The sequence below is a fragment of the Thermobia domestica genome, chromosome 13 (genome assembly GCF_964235325.1).
Source record: "Thermobia domestica chromosome 13, izTheDome1.hap1.1, whole genome shotgun sequence".
NCBI lineage: Eukaryota > Metazoa > Arthropoda > Insecta > Zygentoma > Lepismatidae > Thermobia > Thermobia domestica.
The window spans coordinates 194,783,612-194,810,322 of record NC_137466.1 but is presented as its reverse complement, the minus strand read 5'-3'; the positions used below and the strand labels follow the sequence as shown (position 1 = coordinate 194,810,322).

At 36.2% G+C, this 26,711-nt stretch overlaps 1 protein-coding gene across 1 annotated transcript in view; it reads left to right on the top strand.

Annotated features, from left to right (window-relative positions):
* The window catches only part of LOC145667459 (aquaporin AQPAe.a-like), a 30,609-nt gene extending 13,121 nt beyond the window's left edge, over positions 1-17,488 (top strand). Inside the window, exons 3-6 of the mRNA XM_081734934.1 lie at positions 3,384-3,527; positions 10,222-10,440; positions 14,357-14,437; positions 17,102-17,488. Of these exons, the coding sequence (XP_081591060.1) occupies positions 3,384-3,527; positions 10,222-10,440; positions 14,357-14,437; positions 17,102-17,329 (672 nt within the window). The 3' untranslated portion in view covers positions 17,330-17,488. The remainder of the gene's footprint in view (positions 1-3,383; positions 3,528-10,221; positions 10,441-14,356; positions 14,438-17,101) is intronic.
* The last annotated feature ends 9,223 nt before the right edge of the window (positions 17,489-26,711 follow it).

The window sequence follows — 26,711 nt, the reverse complement described above, 5'->3', positions numbered from 1 at the left end:
TTCCATGTGGCGAGAAGTCGTGATGAGTTGCCACAAATGACGAGCTTCTTCTGCACACGATGGATTACGGATCACAGCAAACCAGAGTGGCGCGTAGACCGTCATGATGTACTGGACGATGGTTTTAAGTTCATTCGTGGGTTCTTTTGTTCCTACGCACAAACGTAAGACTATTTGCAGTAATTACCCATCTAGCTTGATGAATTTTACCAGGCTTCATGTGAGCTAACTCAATGGGCCATTCTCCTGAAGAAACCGCTTGGCAGATATTCAGCACATATTTTTGATCCGTGTTTAATGAATCCTCAGTGAAGTTGAGATCCCCGTGTACTGGAACGGGCTGAAAAATCTGGAGTGACAACTCTTCGCAGATTGGAAGTGCTGATCCTATTGGTCCTTTAAATGTATTTGGTCCAATAGATTTGCCGTCTATAAATTCAATCAAATGTCGAAATGGAAGCTCATTCGTGTGTATGATGATTAATTGGTGATGTGATTAATTGGTCAACATGACGTTGACGGAGCCACCACTGACAAAACACTTCAGCGTGCAGAAGCTAAGAGAAAATGTAAAGACGGCTCCAATGGCTAATGAATATATTACATCCTTACCCTTTCACACTAGCGCGGTAGAAAGAATGGTGAAGTTGGGGACAGAAGCGGCATCAACGGTATGTGGGCAAGAAGCACGACATAGATTTGTCCTATCAACACTACAATCAAGAAAAACCATACCAGAATGTAATACAAAAAAGAAAAGAGAAACAGTTTGAGGTAAAAGAGTAACAATATGACTTGCACTACCATATGCAACATTAGTATATACGGGTGGACGGAACTCGAACTACAGCCATCTCCTCATGGTGAGTTCTGGGTTATTTCCATCATTAACATTTGGAAATAAGCAAATAGCTGCAGATGTAAAACAAAACCTTTCTTATCTAATTAACGATCCAGATGAATCACAAACAATGCAACTTAATTTTAAAAAAATGAAGAAGTAGGGACACATTTGTCCATATTTTAAGCCACAGGTGGCACCTGAATGACTTGACTCATCAAGCTGATTTTTTTTTCACGTAAAATATTGACCTTTTACAGAAACAAAACCACATAGGATAACCATATTTCATAAAACTAGATATTTTACATTTTTTAAAATAACATTTAATTTTTAACAACATTTTAAAACTTTTGGCCGTTGGTGGCACCTAAAGATATTGACCAATCGACTTGCAATTTTTTACACGTTATATGGAGGCCATTTCGCAAAAAAAATATCACTAAGGGTAAGCTATTTCAAAAAAGTGGAAATTCGATGCACCCTACTGTACACTCTTTATGCACCCAATGTTAAATGAAAATGCAACGTTGTAATTTACCTGGATACACAACATAAGTGAATGAAGTTATTGTTTAAAATCTGGACTGGCCATTGATGTCCTAAAATACAGTAGCTTCATTCACTTATGTTGTGGATCCAGGTAAATGGCGACGTTGCTTTTTCATTTAACATTGGGTGCATAAAGAGTGTACAGTCCAAACGGCTCATCCGATGTAAGAACTTCTTTCACTTTAGATTGAAAACATCGTATTTGGAGACGGTTTCTCCTTTTACATTTTGTTGTAACCCTAATAATAACAGAGTTACTCTCTCAGGAGACGTATCTACTTGCAACAATCAAGATGGAACTAATTATTTTAACTTTGAATATTACTGGGAATGTTAGAAATTAGATAATTTCATTGTGGGGGGATATCTATCAGAATCCTTATTTTTCTCTTACATATTGTCTAGGTTCAAGATAACGTATAGTAACCGTGCTCTATAATTTGACTGTGGCGTTTAATGAATGTTAGTTGAAATCTCAACTTCGTGTCAATTGTCATTTGCAACCCTAGGCAAGCGTGGAGCTCAGTGTATCAAGAGAAGAATACAGGGTTTGTCCGGAAAGTAATAGGACTGAGTCGATTTAAAAAAAAAAAATATTGAGCCAATCGTTACAATTCTTTAAAAACTTTCAAAATAGGCTCCTTCTGCGTCGATGCAGCGCTGCCAGCGCGATTTCCAAGCATTGAAGGCGTCACGGAAGTCATTCTCCGGAATAGCCTTGAGAGCCGCGGTGCAAGCTGCTTGGATCCCCTCTGTCGTCTCAAAATGCTTGCCTTTCATCGTGCGTTTCAGGCGAGGAAACAAAAAGAAGTCCGGGGGCCACATCTGGGCTGTAGGGCGGCTGCGGAAGCGTTGAGATGCCGGCCTTGGTCAGGTAGCTGTTCCCAAGAAAGGCGGTGTGAGCCGGGGCGTTGTCGTGGTGCAGCTTCCAGTCGGCTCCGATGTTTGGTCGGACTCGATTGACCCTTCGTTTGAGTCTCTTGACCACTTCCACGTAAAACTTGGCGTTGACGATTTGTCCAGGAGGAACAAATTCATGGTGGACGATGCCTTTGATGTCAAAAAAGACAATGAGCATCGTTTTCACTTTGGATTTGCTCATTCTTCCCTTTTTGGGGCGAGGAGACGCCGGCGTGTGCCACTCGGAAGATTGCCTCTTTGTCTCGGGATCATACTCAAAGATCCATGATTCGTCACCTGTGATTACGTTATTCCAAAATTGGGGGTCACTTTCACACATGTTCAAATTTTCTTGGAACAATTCCACTCGCCGCAATTTCTGGTCGTCAGTGAGCACTTTTGGAACAATCTTCGCGCACACCTTGCGCATGTTCAAATGCTTCGTCACAATTTCATGAACCACAGTTTTTGGTAAATTTAACATCTGGGCAATTAAATGAATACTTAGTCGACGGTCTGAGTTCAAAACTTCGCGCACACGAGTCACATTGTCGGTGTTTGTCGAAGTCGAAGGTCTTCTAGCACGGTCTTCATCGGCGACCTCTTCCCGGCCCTCCGAAAAGGCCTTGTGCCACCGAAACACACCACTTCTTGCTAAAGCATCATCTGGGTAAGCCTGCTTGATCATATCAAATGTCTCTGTCGCAGATTTACCGAGTTTAACACAGAATTTAATCGCGTACCTCTGCTCTAACGAACGCTGCATTTTCGGCTTGCACCACTCACAGAAACACGTTGCGCGAGAAAGCCTGTCCTGACTCTCCGTGTGGTCGAAGACAACTGACCAGCCGCTAGTTCGTTAGTTAGGAACGCCCTCTACCGGATCCAGTCGGTGCGCGCACGCTCCGAAGTACAGCCATGGCGGAATAAAATCAGTCCTATTACTTCCCGGACAAACCCTGTATGTCCTATAAACTTAATATGACTCTCATTCGAATTTACTACCTTCTAAATAACGTAACTGAGATTATACTTTTTGTTTTACGTATTTCACGTACCATATCTTTTTTTTTTTTTTTTAATCTTCCAGGGGATTGGACATCTGAGCAACGCACACATAAACCCAGCTGTGACCTGCTGTGCAGTGACTCTTGGCTTCATGTCCTTACCTACAGCTTTTGTATACGTTGTGTCACAGATTGTTGGAGCCATCCTAGGATACGGACTGTTACGTGTAAGATTTACAATTAACCGCTTTTATACTCGACACACAAAAAGTATGTGTAAAGCGTTAATTGCTAATATTTGTTTAGTGACATTTGATTTAGTATATGGAAGTTCAAAATCTTTCTATGTTAAAGCAACATCTTTCAAAGTGACTCGTAGTTCCTAAAGTGCCGCAATATTGAGAGTAGAAGTTCCTAGCCTCTTACAATAGCATTATTAGCCAACCCCTCTTTCCATAGAAATAACGCCAGTGACGGATATTGAAGGTAAAAATCGAGGGGGGGGGGAGCTGCCAGAATCCAGACTATGAAAGGTAGTGATGAGCTTACTATAAAATTTCAAAAATATATATAATAGCTTAAATTATTTTCGTCACTCTGAAATCTGTGGGCCTAGATCCCCGGTCCCGGGCTAGATTCACCACTGAACAACACATCTTAAAACCAATAATTTTAAAGTAGGGTACCCAATCATAATAATTTTAATTTTGGTAGCGTTGATTAAAAAGTAAAATTCACAAAATAATAATAACGTTAAGTTTGAACCACAGTACCTCTATAGGTTAGGTATAACATTCATAAGCTTATGTTATAGAAGGAAAAAATCCAGTAATATGTAGGTCTTGTCCCCTCTTACACTAGATAATTAGTGGGTACTTAGTACCGATACCTATATAACTAGCTTTAAAAATAAAGTCATACTCATTATATTATTATTATTATTATTATTATTATTATTATTATTATTATTATTATTATTATTATTATTATTATTATTATTATTATTATTATTTGTTAGGTTATGTTTTAAACTGAAAATGAACCACTATCCTAATACTTATAAGCACTGGAATAATTATTGGAGTTTAGGAACTCACAAACCATGGTTACCAACCTCGGAGAACAAAATTATTTTTTTTATCGTATTAAAAATTATCGTATATTACAAAAATTTATCGTATATTCGTTATGCACATGTTAACTGTAGAAGCAAGTATAATACTACTAATAATAACAATAAAATATAATAAACCTACTTAGTAATCTACCGTTTCGAAGTCTGGTGTGGGAGACCTGGGTTCGATTCCCGGTGGGAGCTCATGTGATTCGTTCGGATTCCACGTTAATCAGTAGGTCCACGTCTCATATAGCCTCGCGTGCTGAACGGGATGTTAAACTCAAAATCAACTCAACTCAACTCAGTTTCGAAGTCCAGTTTCGCAGCGTTTTGAACTCATCAATCTGCGCAGTTCTTTTACGTTTGAAGAACGTATGAGTGTCCCTTGCTATGTCTTCGCAGATTCTTGGCAATTGTTTACAAGCCTCGCTTGCACACAGATGCAATGAATTATCTATCTATCTATCTATCTATATATATATATATATATATAGGTATATATAGATAGATAGATAGATAGATAGACTTCTTCCTCTTCGCGTATGATCTTTCTGTTTTTATATCATCCATTAATTGTAGTCCCCTTCGCCCCCTCCCTCTCTTTCCCGCCCTCATGATACAATCTCTTCTTAGGCAATGTCACAACCAGTTTCTCTTCCTCTTCCTAATAATATCTAAAAGTGTTCTTTTCTCACACACCATTTCTAACACTCTCTCATTCGTTTTCCGCTCGACCCAACTAATTCTTTCCATTCTTCTCCACACCAACATTTCGAAGGCTTCCAGTCTATTTTCATCACATTTACGTAATGTCCACGTTTCCGCCCCATAGAGTACAGCACAACACACTGCATTTTATGAGTCTTTTTCTCGACTCTTTATTCAAGGTCCCACAAAACAGACTTTTCTTCCTCCTAAAGGCTTCTTTCGCCATTCCTATCCTTGCTTTTATTTCACGTTCGCACTTCATGTTATTACTAAGAATACTACCCAGATATCGAAAACTATTCACTTGTTCTATTTTCTCCCCTCCTACTTTTATATTTGACACAGACCGCTTTGTTCCAATCACCATGGCTTTTGTCTTTCTAACATTTATTTTCATCCCATATTCTTCGAAGCCCTTTGTCATTTTTTCTAACATTTTATTGATTTTCTTTTCAGATTCTGCAAGAAGCGCCATATCGTCTGCAAATCTTATGCATCTAATCATTCTACCTCCTACCGAAATGCCGTCATCATCATATAGGCTCTTTTTCACTCTCTCTTATAGGTAGACATTAAATAGTGTTGGCGAGAGGCAGCATCCTTGTCGAACTTCCCTTTCAATTGCACTCTCTTCCGTCAGTTCTTCCCCTATCCTAACACTTACTTGTTGATTCATGTATAAGTTTCTTATGAGTCTTCTATCTTTCCATTCCAACCCTGTCTTCGTTAGAACTCCCAACAACAATTCCCAATTCACGCGGTCAAAAGCCTTTTCTAGATCAATAAATATAACATACAGCTCTTTCCCTTTTTCTATAAATCTTTCACCGATCGTCCTTAATAATCCAATAGCATCTCTTGTGCCCTTGCCTCTTCTGAACCCGAGCTGCTCTTCCTCAGCTTCTTTATTTGTTCTTTCATATAACCTTCTGTTCAGTGTTCGGAGCAGAATTTTAGCTGCATGAGATATGCGACTAATAGTTCTATAATCTTCACATCTCTTTGGGTTCGATTTCTTAGCCATCGGTATCATGATCGTTTTCAGAAAGTCTTTTGCCCATTCTCCTGTTTCATATATTTCATTGCATAGTCGGAACAGTTCTTTCTTTCCCTTGTCTCCTATATTTTTAATGAATTCGGTTGGTATGTTATCTATTCCGGTTGCCTTTCCATTCCTAATCTCGGATATAGCCTTTTCAAACTCATCCCTAATATATATATTACACAACTGCCAGGAAAGTGCTTACGTAGCCTACCTTCAACAGAATTATGTTTTCCCATCATTGTGTTGCACCCATCAGATGTGAAGCCTATTACATTTGCAAGTGGGATATTACTATTATTTGTTAAAGCATATATAGGAGCCCATAGAGACGATTTGCAGTGGCACTTTCATGTGCAGCCAGGGCCATAACTTGTGGTGAGTAGGAGGGGCAACTGCTACACCCTCCCCAGGAAAGCTCCCCGCCGTTCGAGGAGGGCCCACCTTAAGACAAAATTTTCTTGCTTCACGTACGATACGAACATGAAATTATAAATGAAGCATCAAACAGGTTCACTACATTACATAAACAAAACAGTACACAAAAGGTAAATAAAACAAAAATGGGCCATTGGTCCATTTCAGAAAAAAAATGCCTACTATTAGGGGCCTTACAAATAATATTTATTCGTATGGCTTTGAGATTTGTCAATATTGTCCCCTTAATTAATTTGTCATGTATAGAACGGGCCCAGGACCGTGTAGGAGGGCGCACAGGTTTTGGCGGCCCACAAAGAGTAAGAGAAACATGAAAAAAGGGGACTATTTCCGAATTTTGAGGGAGAGCCTAAAACAACTTATTCTTGGGAGCCCAAATATGCATGCTTGCCCCCCCCCCCCCAGAAAAAAAATCTGTGTGCAGCTTCTACATTTTTAATACAATAAATTTGTAATAGCTGACAAAGTTTTGTTTGTATTTTCTATTTTCATCGGAATACCTCATACAAACACACATATTTCTATTTTTTTTTGTGATACGAACAGATGAGAAGTTTTTCTTTTCTTTTTCTTTTTTTCTTTTTCTTTCTTTCTTCTTTTTTTGTAAGAAAAGCTGCTAGAAAATATATTATATTACAGTAAATATTGTTTGCAAAACATTTGCTTCAAAGTTCCAAACCACAGTGTAAAGAAGTAGTCCAATTTATTCCCGCTACACTAGAAATATGAAACTTTAAGAAGGTTTAACTCATTCTTTTACGTAATTTGACTTTTTTTTTTTTAAGTGTGTTGACTAGAAACATTTTAGAAGATGTAATTTTAAAACGACTTATTGTAGTTTTTCCTTTGTTCGTTTTTGAGTCTAAAAAATTCTGAATGTTCTAACAATGCGACAAAGGACTTATTCTGCTTCAGTTGATCTCCATTAAATGTTTTTAGTTTTCCCTTTTTTTTTTTCGTTCACAATGAAACTATACATGTTGTATTAAGATACCATAGAAAATGCTCCTGTATTTCTGCCCAAAACCGGTTCACAGCAGTATAACAAAAATTATTGTTTACTTTTTTGTAAGATAAAATGGATAAACAAGGAGTTCGACATATTTGCAAAACAAATTTGACAAAAAGTTCCACACTGAATGAATACTTCCCTATAGATTTCGTTAATTGAGAATACGAGATGTGCCATCTCTTGACAGTTAGAGTAACTAGACAGAATCCTTAATGTTGTTGCCTGCCATCTGTCGGGTAATGTATCAACTATGTAAAGGATAAATTCAGGCTACTGATAAAGATTCCGGTCGAGAAACAAACAAGATCCGAATAACCCATTCTTCTTCTTCTTCTTCTTCTTCTTCTTCTTCTTCTTATTATTATTATTATTATTATTATTATTATTATTATTATTATTATTATTATTATTATTATTATTATTATTATTATTATTACTTTAGTACTAGTAGTATTTCTTGTTGCAAAAATATGAAGCTATTCAAAGAATTGACAGTTGGCTAACATTTACGTCAGTTAAAATCCTAAAGCATCCGCATGCAAACAGATAACTAGTTCCATTCATTATCGAAATCATATGTCTTATTACGTTTATTTATTTATTTTTTTGTCAGCGTCGCGTTTGGTTAATAAAGAAAGATAATGTTAAATTACTTATGCTGATAAACTGAAATTTTTAAAAGAAATTTGCTCTAGAAGCACACTTTGGAGGAGAGTCTGCTTTACCGTATGTGCATCACATGCAGTTGCACGGGACAGTACGTTTTTGAGAGGACACCAAAAAATCTGGCATAAAATATACAAATTAAAATATTTGTAAAATGTATATTTAAAATAAATATTTGTAGTCCAAACTCAATTGCTGACAAACATTACATACTGTAATTTTTTTAACAAAAGAGACACTGACCAAAGCTTACAACTTTACTTTATTTTAAATTATAATTTGTACTGTTTCGGATATCTAACATATTCTTCAGACACGATCGAAATTAATGAAAATACAGACATATATATAAATGTTGTTAATCCAAAGCCATGAATAGTCTTACTGTAATTTTGTGTGTTCTCATGAACGATTCAACTCATATTAATAGTTTTTTTTTTATTATTATACAATGAATTCAATATTTCTATTAACACTACTAAATTTCTGATGGGATAACGTTCTTAAAATCGTGCCATTTAAGATGTGTTCTTTCCAGAGAAGAGGGATGAAAAATGACGTAGGGCTGGCCCTGCACTGTAGGCCCTACATAAGCAGTTGGCCCTACATAGGCCCTGGTAGAGCATTCTAAACGTAAAATTGAAGAATACGTTGAACCAAGGTAATTTACACTGAATGTTGATCAACCAAAAATTTGTCACCATTTGTCAAGTGGATTCGACGACACACTTCCAATATTAATGTTATTCGTTCCGTAGGAATCTACATTGTCAATTAAGTTTTGTGGGCAAATGATCGGCAAAGCAGAAATTACAACATAGTGCCAGCGTTGGTAGTTCGCTGGCCTACTGTTTCCTACTGTTGGGCCAATTGTAAATGAAAAAAAGAGTTAGTAAATAAGCCTTTTTTCCATTTATTTAGAAATATGTTAGTTTTGAAAAGGAAGTATCTAGAGTTTGATAACTGTTAGGTCAGTCCACCTTGGTCAAACGACAAAACAACTGAACCAAGAATTAGTCCTGTAAGGAAATACAACAAAACCCTTACTCTCCACCCCTCTTCTTCCTCCCTTTGCCTTGCCTTGGGTGTCTTGCCTCCGGTTAATATGCAGCCGGCCTTAGTCAGTAATAGTTACGCAGATCATAGTAGAAGCATATTATAAGATATAACTCTGTATAATGATAATCGAATCCTCTCTCAACGTTAATACATTTTTTAGAATTCCTCTCTCGACGTTAGTACATACGAATAGACAACTGCGCCAACTTTCCAAAATTTATGTGGGTGCATGTCAGTGGTGGGACGTGTTATATATTTTCAGGGGAGTGTCGATATTTTTTTGATTGATTTCCTTTGCGTTAAAATCCTTCATGAATACTGTCATAAAAGGCTGTGCTCGATTATATTCAGAATATAGTTTCATTTATTATTATTATTATTATTATTATTATTATTATTATTATTATTATTATTATTATTATTATTATTATTATTATTATTATTATTATTATTATTATAGAGGGTACTGCCTTTGACTAGGCCAGAGACAGGCAAAGAAGAGGGCAAGATGTTGCTTGGTTGCCTTTTCATAGACACATTTGAAACAAAAAAGTTGTTTCAGAGGTTAGAAATTTTAACATCCATCCCAACGTTTTAATTGCTTATTATTTTTTTGATAATGACAAGTGAGAAATATTTGTTTTATATTGTTTCTATCAAACTGAAAATCTTGTAGGTGCGGCGCACCCACAAGATTATTTGTGTGGACGCTGGAGCCCCGGAGCACCCACGTAGTCGGCGCCTATGCGAATAGATACTACAGTTAGAGAAGCCAGTGGTGATCATTGAGCATAGAATCAAAAATTGGTTTAGAAATTTCAAAGGTGTCAGACTTGTTACGCCTCTGATAGTTTCTTTCTTTGTTTGCTTTTTTCTTAGGCGACGACACCATTCAGCAAATTAAACACGACAAATGGTTTCTGCACAACAGTTCCACACGAAGAGTTGACAGTAGCACAGGCATTTCTTATCGAGTTCTTTATCACAGCGATACTGATGCTAGTTATTTGCAGTCTGTGGGACGATAGAAATGCTGACAAACAGGATTCTGTGCCAATCAAGTTTGGATTTCTTGTCACCGTAATCAGTATAGCAGCGGTAAGTTTTTAGAGCAAATTTATATTTTGTACACATCTATAAGAGTAAAAATGAGTGGCTCATCGTTGTCCAGGCCATGTTACTACAAGCAGAAAGGTGAAATTTGGACAGAATATTCCTCTTGTTAGGAAAACAGGGAATAAGGAAAATATTTCGAAATACTGTATGTATCTAAAGGCAACAATAAAGGAGGTTGAATTTTCTTCCCAAGAAGTCACTAATTCCTGAAGATAAAAAGATGAAACTCGGTATGTAAACTCTACATTACAAATAACAAAACACGTATTTGAACATTTTTGGAAATTTCATTGCTAAGAACGAAAATGGAGACATTTCAAAAATACTTCAGTTTCCTTTATTTAATGAGAAAGGTCGAATGTGAGGATTAAGTTGTAAATCTGAAATTCAGTATATATACTTTTAAGAAAGAGTAGGGACACGCACTTCAGCGTTTCCCGCGAAATTTCTGCTCCTAAGAAAGAAAATGGGAGCAATTTCTATAGTATAGAAATTTCCCTTTATGCCGAACGTGTATTAAAAAAATGGAATACGTTTTTCATCATTTACCTTAATTCGGTTCCTAAGGAGTTAAACAGGGCTAGGTTTGCGCACGAGATAAGATTTGAAGCTGTTTCCTCTCGAAAAGGTGCCGCGAAAGTTACGTCTTGTCTCGAAAACTATATCTGTTTCTATTGAATGAGCTTTGTCTTGTCTCGAATTTCGTAACGAAAATTCTGTTTCGTCTCCTCCCTAATAGGGAAAAAGATATATATTGTAATACCTACAGTATTGGTGATCAAATGTATTAAAATGTCACGTTTCTTGTTCACAAAGTGGGATTCGAGAGAGAGTATTTTCTACATTAGTTTTGAACCTCCTATTTTCTTTAGGATAATCCATTTATTCAACGTAAATATGAGAGCTCCTTCGTGGTAAGCGTTTAGCGTACGCAAGCAGGGTTCGATTCCTGACGGGAGTTCGTGTGGTTCGAATTCCACGTTAATCAAAAGGTCCCGTCTCATATAACCTTCCTGCTGAAAGGGACGTTAAAATCAACTCAACTCAAAGTAAATATTGAAACTTAACTGGTATTAAGTATGTTCTAAAATTCATTTAAAAGTTTTCAGCCGTTTTTCCGTGATGTGACCACAAACAATAGACAATTATTTTCAATGCGGAGGGGAAAAGTATAAGAAAATGCACCTTTCGTCATAAAACAGAAATTTACAAAAACTTTGATACATGAATCCGCTTTTATTTAAATGATGTCTGTGTGCCGAGATTCGTCTCTCTAACTTCATAAATTGGTGTGGTATTCGTTTTGAATCCCCTTTATCCCGTTTAGCATATGAATTCTTTTCTTTTCTTTTTTTTTTTTAATCCTTTCTCATTCATAGATTTCGTAATAAAGGAAGTTATGAATCCGAATCTTATCTTTCTAGACGTCACTAGGTAAGTAGAAAAAAATAGCTTTAAGAGTCCCTATCACTGTGAAATTAAAATACCGCTAATTTTACAGTAATTATGTTATATCTTCAAATAGATAAAAGATAATCGAAAAGTGGATCAAGACGTCCCTAGACGATGTTATTTTGCATGAGGTACCGTCGTCACGAGTCACCTAGTAGCTTTTCGTTTGTAGTTATTTAGAAACGCGAAAATAAATGCCAATTTTCTAAATGACTGGAAATCGAAAGCAGATAAATGAGTCATGATAAAGGTATCTCATGCAAAATAATATTGTCTAGGGAGGTCTTGTTTCACTTTTCGATTATCTTTTATCTATTTGAAGATATCACATAATTACTGTAAAATTAGCGGTATTTTAATTTCGAAGTGATGAGGCCTCTTAAAAGCTTCAAACTCACAGCTGGTTGAAAAGAAGTAAAATTAAGAATAAGCATTTCAATTTATTTCATTTACAGGCGTTCTATGTAGAAAGAGTTCACTAGGTGCATTTACTTCCACCTAGCTGCTATTATATAAAAAAAATCATAATGCATTTCACATAACAATCTTTAAAGGGCATTAATAAACACTAATTCTTTTGTTTCTTTCTTGAACGACAGTCGTAATACGATGACTTTGAAATAGACAAATAATCATAAGAAATATTTAACGCTGCTAATATAGAATATTTTTAGTTCTGAAATCTAAAATTAGGAACGGCGTCAAATCTCAAATATGAAAATACTTGTGTCAGTTCTTGAATTGTGTGAAAAGTGAGTAGCTTAATACATTATTGTTTTAAATACAGATAGCAGACAAATTAATTTAACTTATATCAGGAGATAGTAATACCCTGGTATGGCAAATTACTCGGTTCAAACATATGTGGTTCTCGTCATGAGATTTCTCTCTTTTTAAAAAATAATCAAAGAACCTTTAATATCAATTGTAACGATAACTTGTTGAAATATGTACATGTTATTAAGGATAATGGTTCGTATCTTTAAAGCCTGTTATATTTTCTCCATGAGAATACGGGAGACCTTCCCATCTTCTGTCCTCCCCAAACATATCCAACTACAAAAGAATCGCCTTAAAAATTCAGGGTGACGCCTTATAGCGGAAAACAATATGCAAATAATTTCATTTTATTTATATGAGTCATACAATCTAACTTCGATATTCTTCGTGTATTTAGCAATACTTAATTACATGGCTGTATTTGCTAAAAATTATGTTTGTCAGTTTAATCTGGTCAAAAACTTAGCTGATTTTTCTCCTTACGTTGTGTTTAATTGTCAGGGCTGGATTAACATATTTCAAAGCCCCAGAACAAACCACAATTCTATACCCTAGCCTCTCAAAAAGATTATTCATAATTATTTTTAACTTACCTAATGTCTTGCTGGAGAAAAGGTCACTTGTCTTCACTGTGCTTGTAGATGCACTCGAAGCCATTTTACATTTACTTGTTTTCTTGATGTTGGAGTGTCCGAGTTTCCACCAAGTGCAATGAAAAAGTAAGATTGCAAATTTTGCAGTCAACTTCATTGCTTTCAGATACGGGCACTTATGTTTCAATTTGGAAGAATACGTGCACTTCAGTTTGGACATTCTTGTTGATTCAAAATTGGAACACTTCACTTTTAATGTATTATCAATGACAGTCCAGCTCGTGCACTTTATCAAAGACTGTAGATCTCCTTGATTCCTAAGGGACAGCTGCAACTCTGCGTTGTAAGTCTATTGGCTTGCTCGCTATCAAATCGGAGAGAGTGGTGTGATAACTTGCTCGAAACTGTTAAATGTTATAGCTTATTGTTCATTCACTAATTACAAAATTCCCAGCCAATATCAGAATTTTTGATTTTTCACTTTTTGAGTAAGCTGATATTGATAGAAGAAATGGGACCGGATTAAAATACGGGACATTTGCCTGTCCCGACTACATTTACGGGAACGCGGGGCACTCGGGCCCAAAATCGGGACTGTCCCGTTTTTTACGGGACATATGGCAGGCTTAGTATCTTATATAATTTCCTATGGTCTGTATCATATGGTATAATTTCCTTTTTTGGTGGCCAAACATGTAGAAACTTGTTCTCTCTGGATAGTTCTTTGTATAATGAGAGGAAGCCATAGTGGATGCACGCAGGTTCATTTAAGAAGATTAATTATAAAAATAATAAGTTAAATGCAGAAAATCCACCTGAAATACAGTAGTTCAAATAAATTCGATTTCTTGTGTTATCTTTTGAACAGTTAATATGAATTATTTTTGAAATATTTCCATAATTTTAACGTAACGAACTCATGGCTATTATATAACGTACAACGTTATATAATTTAAATTGTGTCTGTAATGAAGCACAAGCATCTTATGAGTGAAGCAAGATGTTAACCTTGTGAAATGGTATGTACTACTGTTTTTTTTTTTTTTTCTTTATTTCTTTCTTATTTTCTTTAGGGACCCTATACCGGTGCAAGTATGAATCCTGCAAGAACACTTGCTCCTTCTATATGGACAGGAAATTGGAAAATGCATTGGGTAAGATTGGCTTGATTATTTTTTTAAAAATATTACCTAGGCCTAAGGAGACGTATTCAGCTTAATATGCATGGTACAGCGTTTGAAAGCTTCAGACAAGAATTAAGGTAGTAATTATATGAAAGTATCCATTCAAACTTTTGGTGGCCAGTAATACATTATGGATTATATAACCACAACGGAAATAGATTTTCATTTCTACATCAATAATATAAGTTATAAACGGATACTTCCAGTTGACGTTGAAATTTAGCATGCTTATTAAGAGATTTTTTTTTTTTTTTTCATTTTCAAGAGGAGGTAGCATTGTGACAAAACGTATCCATGTTATTTAAATGGATGTTTATTGTTTAACGAAAAAGCTCATGTTTTAGGTAATAGGAATTAGTATAAAAACTTGAAATTCAGTATGGTTGTAGAATTGTGATAGTATTATTTACGCAAATCATAAAAAAAAAATATTTAAAAAATCAACTGTAGTGTGAGTTTATGGGAAACTGTAAACGCTTCCCCACGTTATTTAAATAGGACATCTTCTACACCCCACAATCATTCGGCACTGTCGATATAACTACAATGATGAAAGCTGGCATGTTTGTTACTTCCCTAGACTAACCCTCAGAAAAACTTCGCGAAAGTGAACATTTTTTTTTTAATTTCTAGAGACCTAAATCTAATATTATTTAAACAGAGTCATTTTCAATGAAAAACTTAGAAGTTTAACTACTTCAAATTGAAACAGAAACTTAAAACTCGAAACGCTCGTAGCTTTTTGAGTGTAACAAACAAGAAAATCGTAAAAATAAAGAAAGAAAGAAAGGAAAGCTGTTCTGTTTTACGAGTAGAGGGTTCTATGTTTCTTTTTAATTTGACCACATGTGTTGCAATAGGATTAAATGTTTAGGTACTTCCAGCAGCTGCACAACCTTGAAATTTTGTGAGTTTTTAGGGTGGGATGTTAGGAAATATATGTAGAACGAACCTTGTTGACGTGTTCAAAATTTTGATCTACCAAGAAATGGCATGTGGATTTGCTTGGTGAATACTTGGTTTCATTTGTAAGCCAGATCTGTCATTTCGATTCAAAATAGCGACCGTTTGAAAATATAACAGATCGTAACTTTCTTAATATTGATGCTATAAGAAAAATGTTTCTTATCCTCGTAAAGATTTCTACACCTTTTCTTTCAACCATTTTTTGATAAGCCATCTTGTTTCAAAATGGCGACCGCTTTAAGATTTTAACCTCCATAACTTCCTTACTATTGATCGCAGGGAAAAAATTAAACTATGCTTTAACGAAAGGTAGAAATGGAAGCAGAAAATAACTCAGTGCGAGGCTATAGGTCAAGCAAATGGAGGAGTCTAGGGACGAAAACCCATAGGTAGCCGAAAGCTAGTCTTATAATTATATGTATAAAGCAATGTTTGTTTGTTTGTGTATATGTGTTTGTCCAATATATAAATACACGTTGTTGGTTTGGCATACTTCAAGGCGACTGCAGCGAAGAGACCGTAGTCTAGGATAGACCGTAAACTTTTTAAAATTTTATGATGCGTATCCTAAGAGGATGGAGATGGGTTCAAAGGGAAAAAGATAGTTTAAAATGTAAGCCAGCCAAAAATTGAGGCATAAATTATAAGTATTTCACGACATCCTAATGATAGAAAGCTAAAATTTGGTACGTAAACTCATTTTCAAAAACAAATTGACCTATACATATGACTTACAATGTAAAGAAAATACTGTGAAGGTAAAACACCCTTAACATCTGCACGGGGGATAGGAAAGTGTGGTTATAAAAAATCGAAAACAACTAATATTAATGTCGAATCCACAATTTTCTGGGTCGTTAAGCTGATTTGTGACAATCATGATTAAATTTAAGCCCATGTTTAGCCAGGAAGGTGTATCAATTAGCATGGAAATGACTATGGATGCGCACAAGACGAGTCGAGACAGGATTTTCCTGACAAAATTCGAGTCGAGACACGGCTCTTCCAATAGAATAATATACATTTTTCGAGTCGAGATATTACTTTTACAGCACATTTTCGAGACGACACAAATCTTGTCTGGTGCGCATCCCTAGAAGTGACTGGAACAACGTCGAAGGCGTCACTTATCCTTATTTGTTCTACTAAGTTCTTTATTTATTTATTTATTTATTTTTTTATTGATAATAGCAACTTCACTAAGTTCTTTGTTTTTCAGGATATTGTGCATAAGCATTATAATTTGATTTCAAAGCCGGACACTTCTCATAGTTTCACATATTTCCAACAATATTCATATTTCATAAATTGCCATGATTGCTGTTGCTTCATATTACAATACATTTCCTCGATTTCTAATTATATTTAAACATAAATATGTTGCTTTTAATGCACGAGGAAATCAAGTCCATTATTGGTCATTTTAAAAGTGGTTTGTATTTAAAATCGCTATCTCAGTTTCTTTCAGAGCATAAAAATTTCATGTCCAGATTGTGCAAATATAACAACAGTATTAAGTTCTCCAAGTAATATTAAGCATAGCGTACAAACTTTATGCCTCTATCTTTCACATTTCTGGCAATTGGACTTGGTTTTCTGCTGCTCTGAATGCTCCATGTATTGAGTAGAATACGAATAGAAATGCTCAAATATTTATTCTCTTTGCAGATTTATTGGGTAGCTCCGTGCGCAGCGGGTATTTTAATGCCAATTTTCTACCGATTACTTTTCGATCCAAAACCAAGGAAAGCAGACTTAAGCAAGGAGTTGGAGGTGAATCAAACATTGACTGATAATAATCTCAATAAACTATCCCTAAATGACAGATCTGGCAATCATATCAGTGATAATCACACTAATGGATACGTAATTTCAGACGTGCATAGTATACAATAATTGCAAATGGACAAATTATGGAGGAAATATTACAAAGGCGGAGTGAACAGTGATGTTGACGCCTAGTTCGAATTCTTTAATAAAGACAATGGATTTGTTTATTTAGAATTTTATGTCCTTTACACCATTAAGGTCATGTAAGGTTTACAAGGACTTACGTATACACAACTATGTAAAACACACACACACACACACACACACACACACACACATATATATATATATATATATATATATATATATATATATATATATATATATATATATATATATATATATATATGCTACAGTACCGAATCCGAATTAGCGGAGTTTCCAGGTTAACCGAATCGCTAAAAGAAAATGTTTCCTGGTACGCGACTATTTATTTGAAAACATCAATGATGAGTTCAGTATTGTTTATGATGTAACTGTTATTTATGACAGTTAAGTTTGAGTTCAACGTTCCGTTCAGTAGCGAGGCTATGTGAGACGTGGACCTACTGATTAACTTGGAATCTGAACCACATGAGCTTCCGCCGGAAATCGAACCCGGTTTTTCAACGCCAAAGGTGCGTACACAAACCGGTTAGTCATGGAGGAGTTCAGTTATTTCTAAGAGTGAGTTCATTGTTACAATGGGTTGGCTGTACTTATCCATGCTCCATCGCCCTCTATTTTTAGCACACTTAGTGTACTGTGTGGTATACGTCAAGAAACCTTCGCCAGTTGAGATTGTATATAAACATACGGTAGTCTTGTCAAAAAATCTGTATTTCGAAATATTCGTTAAATCGAAGCATTATTACTCCTATTAACTACGGTTAAATAGGACTCCATATATATATTTGTACCACGAATCCCATTTGTGCAATATGGGATTCTTAGTCCTGTAGCTAAGATTACTAATAGGAGAAAGAAGGATTTGGGCTAACAATCCCATCCCAGGACTTTGTTTTACAAACTGTTTGAATTACTTAGGTATTGAGATTGGGACCTGGATTGCATTTCTGAAATGAAATTTAACATTTTTTAATAAGTAAACCAGATTGTGATGTTGAAGGATGAGAGAAGATAAAAGAACTGATTTAATGAAACGAGAAGTTAATCTAACAAACATAGTAGGGTCTATCTCTAATTTATGATGATGATAGTGTTTTTTTTACAGTTTTTTTTAACGATAACTAGGTGACGAGCCAATGGCAAGACGGAAGTTTTGTTGATGTTTTTTAAAAATCACACACAAATGAATACAATCAACAATCAAGGGTGTCGAAAGTATATTGGTCGGATGTTTTACCAAAGATGGCATTCATTGCCACAACTGATGGAAACACTTCCGATGTTGCCTTTTTAACTTAGGCAAATATTCTAAGATTGGATTAATTTGCAATGCAGACACCTTCATGTAGTTAAAATCAGGTAGCCAAACCTTTTGTGTCAACTTTTTTTTTTTTTTTTTTTTGATTAGTCAATGTATTTTGATCTATTGATTTTCAGGACGTAGAATCAGAAGGTACTGCGTCGAAAGAAACGTCACAAACGTGTGATGTTAGATATGCAAAGAAAATTGTTACCAAGCTGTTGTTTTTTTTTTTTTTATTATTGCAACTTACAAGGATGAAAAAAATACTATGTTAACAACTGTAAAAAGAAGTGTACATTAGGACACAGATTGACTCTTAATTAAAGAATTTTTAATATTTTAATATGTTTTTTTTATTGCAATCTCTCTCTCTTATATATATATATATATATATATATATATATATATATATATATATATATATATATATATATATAATATTCTTGCCTCAATAATCAGCACACATTAATATTCGGTTTTAATATGAATTGCCAGAAACAGATTGGATTTGGATAATAAAAGGTCAAGTAAACATAATTTGTAAGCCAAAGGATACGTGGATACATATTGAACTGTGAAAGAAAAAAATGACACAAAATGCTAATCAATGCTTGGTAACAGGATGTGAAACAGATAATGGACCAAAAAGACCTCCCATTAATATTCGGTTTCGATCAAGGATGTTATAAATAGAGGATCTTCCCATATGTATTTCATCCTATTAAATCAATGAAGCCAAAAAACAACCGAGCATCGGCACGTCTGATTGGCTACTCTCGTTTCCGCCATGATTGTTGGCTTAAAACATTGGGATACTATTGGGCGGAGTGGGCAGAGTAGGGGTGGCGAAACTGCGACGTATGGCTTCAAGGTTTTGTTGTAAAGGCAGATCCTCTATTTTATAAGATCCTTGGTTTCGATAACGCCTACGAAACTCGTTTGTGTTTACTCGTTTCTGTACTATGTAGAGGGCATGGTATAGTGACAAGACAAGTACTGCAGATGACAGCAGAAGAGAGGTCATGGTAGAGGTGCATAAGCAGCACTGAACATTGTAAATCAAACATATTACATGTACTGTGGCGAAAATGGGTAGAAAATGTAAAAACACAAGTCTCGAGCAGCAGCAATTGTTGGTCTGTCATCATGCAAAATTGCGTAAATACTCTAAAATAGCTGAACCATTACACATCCCCAAGAGTACCGTTAGAGATATTGTCAGGATGTATAAAAATGAAAATAGAATAGAACCCATACCACAAATTAGACATTTTCAGATGGTGACGAACGTGCTATTCTTCGCAAAATTAAGAACAACTGCAGGCTAAGTGCAGTGAGTATTACGGCATCCCCAAATACCGAGTTAGGCAAGAACGTTATCGCCAGAGTGTTGAAATATTCCGTGTTTCATGGTAGGGTACCTAGTAAAAGACCGTACGTAAATAAAGTCAATAGGAGAAAAGATTTAATTTCGCAAGAAAACATGTGGGTGAGTCGGTAGACTGGTGGGAAAATGTAGAAACCAAACACCTCAAATTTACTTTCGTTCACGATTAAGACTTACTCCAATATTCTAGGTCTCGTGCCCAATTCGAGGTGCTTCTTTACCACGATTGGAGTAGACTTTTGTACCGTGTGCTTATATTCCCTCGGCACAAAGAACCCTTCGAACACTTTCAGGCCAAATGTCTGCGCCATACTCAGCCATTTTTTATGCTTAAGTCTATTAGAAGTTGCACTTCTGTTTCCCAGAGCCAATCTTTTTAGTTTTCTGATACCTCTTAGCGATAGCTTTGGTTTTCGCCCATACTTCCCAACCCTATTTTGGCTCTTGTTCATTTCAACAGAGATTCTACTCACAGATTTTTGGTCTATCCCCTCTAGTAGCAATGTATTGCCGTGTATATCTTATTTCCACCAGAAGTATTTTGTTAACTTCCATTTTACGCGGAGGAAGGTCTTTAGCTTTTCCCATTATGCTGCAATTACAGCACTACACAGAATAAAAGATTGATACACGAAACACGTTACACGATTATTTTAAACTGACCCATTCGAATTGTTGATCGCCTTGAATGGCAACCACAACACTTTAGGCTGTAACTTGTTGATAGGAAACACAATAGCTATCTACAACTGAAACACCACTTTCAGAACCCCCCCCCCCTCACTAATACCATCTGCAATTCAACAGTGATATCACCACTTCAACTGTACAGTAAACAAATGATCCTATATTGGTGGTTTAACCATTAAATTAAATGTTCTAGAACTCTGAAATTAGGACTCCTACATCAATTTTGCATTTTTCGAGCGTGAGTCTTATAATTTGAACGCGTCTGTATTTTGAAGATTTAATTGCAAGTTAAAGGGTATTGTCTCAGTTTAGTTGTTTGAAAGTTATTTGGACATGAATAATGATGAGGCTGAGTATGAACGCGTTTTGCTGATTATAGAGGCAAGAATCATAATTATATTTCGATTGGAGCAATAATTATTATGTAATTTCAAGTTAATTGCTAGACAAGAGAAATACAGTAAGAGTAAACAATTAAAGCTCTTAAAAAGAATGGTTTTAACCTTTAGTGTACGGCAGGTCCAAGCAGGGCCGTCATTTCAAAGTTCGCTTGGGGGGGCAACAGCACCACCGACATAACTTTTACGTTTTCTACTAGTATATTAGTAGAAAATCAATTAAAATATATATATTCCTCAAACTCTTGAGGGCGCAATTGCCCCCTTCGCTCCCTAAATGACGCCCCTGGGTCCAAGGCTTGGTAGATAGAATCAACTAGTATAGTATTGAATATATGCGACGCGTACAGTATTATGTTGTATTCAGTGTTTGCATGGTATGGTAGTTCTATTACTAGACCTTATTGTAAGGAGTGTGTGGCAAATATGACTATTTTAAAATTAAGTTAGCTCTAGATTATATCACTTCTACATTTTGCCAGTGTGTTTCTTTTGTTTAATAGGTTTCGTAATTTTCTCTATATGTATTTAGGGTTGCCAACAATCCGGTATTTTACCGGACAAATGGGTTTTTAACCTCCTTGTCGCGTGTCCGGTACGACCTCAAAACGGGACGTCAAATGTTCGGTAATTTTTCCTCTTTCAAGTCCTATTCCCTGTTCTATTCATATTATTTCGGAGTGACGAAAAGAATCGTTTCTCGATGAACATGGTTAAAGTAGAGCTTATAAATTCCCTTTGATATTAACACGTTGTGCGCGAAATTTGCTGAAGAGTTGAAGGCAGGAAAATTTACTGAATTTATCAAAACTGCTAAGTCAACAAAAATACATTTTCCAGAGCGCAACTAGCACTGTTTCATCCTCACCTACAATCAACAATTAAATAATGTAGATTGTATATACAGGGTTCATTATGAAAGTAGAGAGCATTGCTTTAGAAAAAGTGTTTTATTGTTCCGATTGTTACAAATCTTTACAATTCCTCAAAATACGCTCCGTCTGCATCGATACATTTCTGGAGACGTGTTTTCCATGCCTGGAAAGCATCTTTAAAGTCCTCGGCTAGAATAGCTTTTAAAAACCTTGTAACATGGGCTTGAATGTTCTGCACGGAGTCCCAATGTTTTCCTTTGAGGAGTCTCTTCAAACGGGAAAACAAAAAAAAAAGTCACTACGAGCCAGGTCAGGACTATAGGGGGTGGGGGACCACTGGGGTTCTGCTCCGGGCCATGAAATCGACGACGATGAAGGTGGTGTGACTTGGTGCATTGTCGTAGTGGAGTTTGATTGAGTCTTTGATGTCACTTCGAACGCGGGCGACCTTGCGTTTCAATCTCTTGAGCCCTTCTAGATAAAATCCTGGTTGACAGGTTGTCCTGGTGGCACAAACTCGAAATGGATGATTCCTTGAACGTCGAAGAAGGCAATAAGCATGGTTTTGATTCGGGATTTACTCATGCGCGCCTTTTTGGGGCGGGGGGAGGATGAGATGTGACACTCCGCTCTCTGCTTTTGGATTCTGGATCGTATTCGAACATCCAGGATTTGTCTCCAGTTACGACCGAGTCTAAAAAGTCCGGATCACTTTCACACAATGCCAACAACTCCTTGCGGCGCAAAACTCGAAGTTCTTTTTGTTCGTTCGTCAACACCTTCGGCACAAGCTTCGCACAGACCTTTCGCATTTGCAGGTCCTCGGTCACTATCCCATGTACCGCAAATGTTGACATGTTTAGGGTGTCCGCGATTTGTTGAATGCTCACAAGCTGGTCTGCGCGGAACACTTCACGCACACGGTTAACGTTGTCGTCCTGGCCGTTGTTAGGCGTCCAGAACGGGGCTCGTCGGCGACCTCCTCCCGACCCTCCTTGAACGACTTGTGCCATTTTCCGACCTGGCATTTTGACAAACACTCCTGCTTGTAGGCCTCTTTCAGCATCTGGTGAGTTTCCGTAGCATTCTTACCCAATTTGACGCAAAATTTTATGGCGTAGCGTTGTTCGAGCGAACCCTCCATCGCGCAGTGTTACAACTTGTAAAAACGTGGTTCACGCGGATCGACATCAACACGCTGTCACTGCTCGCAGCAGACTGACTCCAAGGTATATAAAATAACAGGTAGCCCCAGTTCGCGATTAGCATTCTGATTGGCTCCTTGTCTCTGGCGTCATGTGGAGGTATCGGTGAAGATTTTCTTCGCTTGCCTGCTTGTTATATTTCGCGCTTTACTCATAAAACTGGATTCAAAACAATATAATTATGAACTCTTTGTCTTACCAAATGCAAAGAATGAGTTTTTTACTCGCAGATAACACAATATAATATAATATAATAAATAAATACCGTCAATAATGATTAATTATTTATACAAATAAAAATGAATATAATGTTTGGTCGCTAACTTTTCCTAGACCTTCGGGCCGATTTTTACAATTTTTAGTACACGAGTTGACCTGGCCTAACTAAGATTTTTATTACATTACTTTGATTGAAGGGCGAATCCTAAGTGGGTAGAAAAGGTTCCCGAGCCTATTAAGTTAGAAAGATGAAGATCGGTATATAAACTCCTCCATTGCTTTAAGGGCAAGAATGGGCATTTTCTATTCATATAAATAAAAATCATTGTAAGAATGTTTGACTGCTAACTCCTCCTTGATCAACTTGAAGTACCAAGTATTTTTGGTACTTTAATGCACCAGACCCAGTGGCGGCTTCAGTGGGTAGGCACAGGCTTACCCAAAAATTTTGAAAAGTATATAAACGCTAAAAGGTACACTAAAGAGTAAATATATTTTCCACTAAATATACTAAAGTATAAATAAATATACTTTAGTAAATATACTAAAGAGTAAATATATTAATGGTAGATAGTTGTTTAACAAATAGTATCAACCACTACTGTATAAGTAATTTCCTACTGTCATTAATCAATCAAATGTGTGTATGTATCCATCAGCAAGGCAGCGGGCCTACCCAAAATTAAAATCCTAAAGCCGCCCGTGCCAAGGACTAACTTAGGAGATTATCGTTTTTCGGCTCGGGGGTGAGAGGAGATACGAAGGAGCCGACAAATAAAAATCCTAAATTAGTGTCCAGTCCATAATTTTCATGGTCACTGAAATAAATAGTGACCCTCCCGACACGGTTTAAATCCAAATTCATCCTCTTTAAGTGTAGAGAAGGGATGACATTATAGATTTTTGTCAATACACTTTCATTGAAACGTGAATTCTAAGGGAGGAAGGAGTTCAAATACTTTCCATAAACCAATCCTCTCCATGAGAGCATTTCAGGTAATAAAATACATAAAACAACTGTAATTCAAATTATTCACAGATTCGGTTCCAGGTATGTAATAACAAATTAGGTTAGATTGTGTCAGGATAGGTTAGGTTACGTTAGTAATCTAATCTACCTTAAGCATACATCATTCAAAGTATTCATAGAATCCGGGTATATAATAGCAGGTTAGGTTGTATAAGGATAGGTTAGGTTACGTTAGAAATCTAATCTACCTTAAGCAGACATAATTCAAAGTATTCAGAGATTCCGGGTATGTAATAACAAATTAGGTCAGGTTGTGTTAGGTTAGGTTAGGTTACATTAGAAATCTAATCTACCTTAAACGAACCTAACTTAATTTGGTTAGGTTAGGTTTGAAATCTAACCTAACCTTTTGTATTTAGTGTGTATTAATCAAACTGTCAGATATTGTCACTGCAAAATATTTCCTTTACATTATTAATATTCGTTCATTACTCAATACAACACACTTTATATTATGTATTACAAGTTGCACAGATATCTATAGAGTGGTATACATACATAAAAGAACCACCTTTACAGGGGAAAATTTGCAGTTATTTGTCCTCCACTTTACTCTTCGATTTCTTGGAATTTAGTTTTCGTGGCTTAGCCCCCTCTGTCGGTCAGCCCTTCAGTTACACGAATAATGGTAAGAGTGCACTTTGAGCAAAACAAGTGATTTTATCACACGATGTGAGTTTGGAGAAGAAATAAAAATCAAGGTAATTTGTACGTAACAAGTACGGTTCGTTTAGACAAGATTAGGTTAGGTTAGGTTAAGTTCGGTTCGTAATAGGTTCCTATGAATGTTCTCCTCAAAGTGTATTTTAAGCACTTTGCCAGAATAATGATTCAGATACTCAACAAAACTTAAAAATAAAATTTAAACTAAAGAATATATGAGAGTATGTATTTATACACTTGTTGGTACCCCCTTCCACCTCGCTTTACGTACATAAACTCCTTAAGTTTCAGGCCCTCAGAAACAAATGTCAATAAAGTAAAATAAATTATTGTTGTTACACGCCTGCTTTTCAACTTCACTAACGTCTAGTTTATTTTTTCCTCATGACAGTTTGGTATCAATAATGAAGGAACAGCGTCAGATCTTAAACACTACTTTTGCAGGAAACCTAAAAACTCATTTTTCGAACCCTTTGATAATCCTATGGTGATAGGTCAGCAGAACATATTCATGCGTTATCCATATTAAAAGCGTTCTTTTGCTTACAGTGGGAAATCCATCATCTTCGAAGTTCATCACTTTTAGGGAACCGATAGAACATGATTTCATTTGTATTGCTTCCTCTGTTATTGAAATGAGCTGCTGCGCAATTAAGATGGTTCTTGCCCATCTTGAAACAGTAGCGTAATTGTTTATCCATTATTTCGCTTGTTTTGTTCAAAAATACCGCGATACCTCCACGTGACGTCACCGGCCTCAAAGTATCCTAGGAAAAAGTATGAGAGCAGAAAAGCTAAATCAAGAGTCCCCTGGACTGACTCCAGGCGCGTTTGGAAGGACAGACCAGCCACTACTTTTTCCCCGCCGGCAGCGCGCGCCGCGGTGGATTTTGAGTCAGGGTAGCATTATGCTCATTACTTTCTTAATGAACCCTGTACATCTTCAAGTTAAATAATGCATCCTGGTCCAGTAAAAGTATGTAGGCATTATGAGACATTACCAGCCCCAGTGAAGTTAGTAACACTTATTTTTCAAGTATATTTTGTGTATGCCATAATTATATTGAAATTATATTTTGCTTTACTGTTTTAAATACGATGTATTATTGATGGTGGACTGCAAAAATTACATGTGCGGACTCAACCAAAATTGAAAAACCAAAATTCAAAAGTAACTGAAGTTATTAAATTCGAACGCCGAATCGCTTAATTTTATGTGAAATAACCAGTTTCAAACTTTTCACATTTTTGACACGTACTCCTGAATGGTGTCAATTTTCAAAATTTGTCAACCCTATATGTATTAAACTATTAGGTTTCCGAGCTTAATTACAGAATAAATAAAGAAAATTCGGATCGTATGATCGTAGTTTGAGAGCTCCTCCGTTGCTAAGCGGTTAGCATACGCGCCTTTAGCGTGGGAGACCCGGGTTCGATTCCCGGCGGGAGCTCATGTGGTTTCGATTCCACGTTAATCAGTAGGTCCACGTCTCATATAGCCTCGCTGCTGAAAGGGACGTTAAACGCAAAATCAACTCAACTTCTAGTTTGTTATTGTTTGTTAATACGC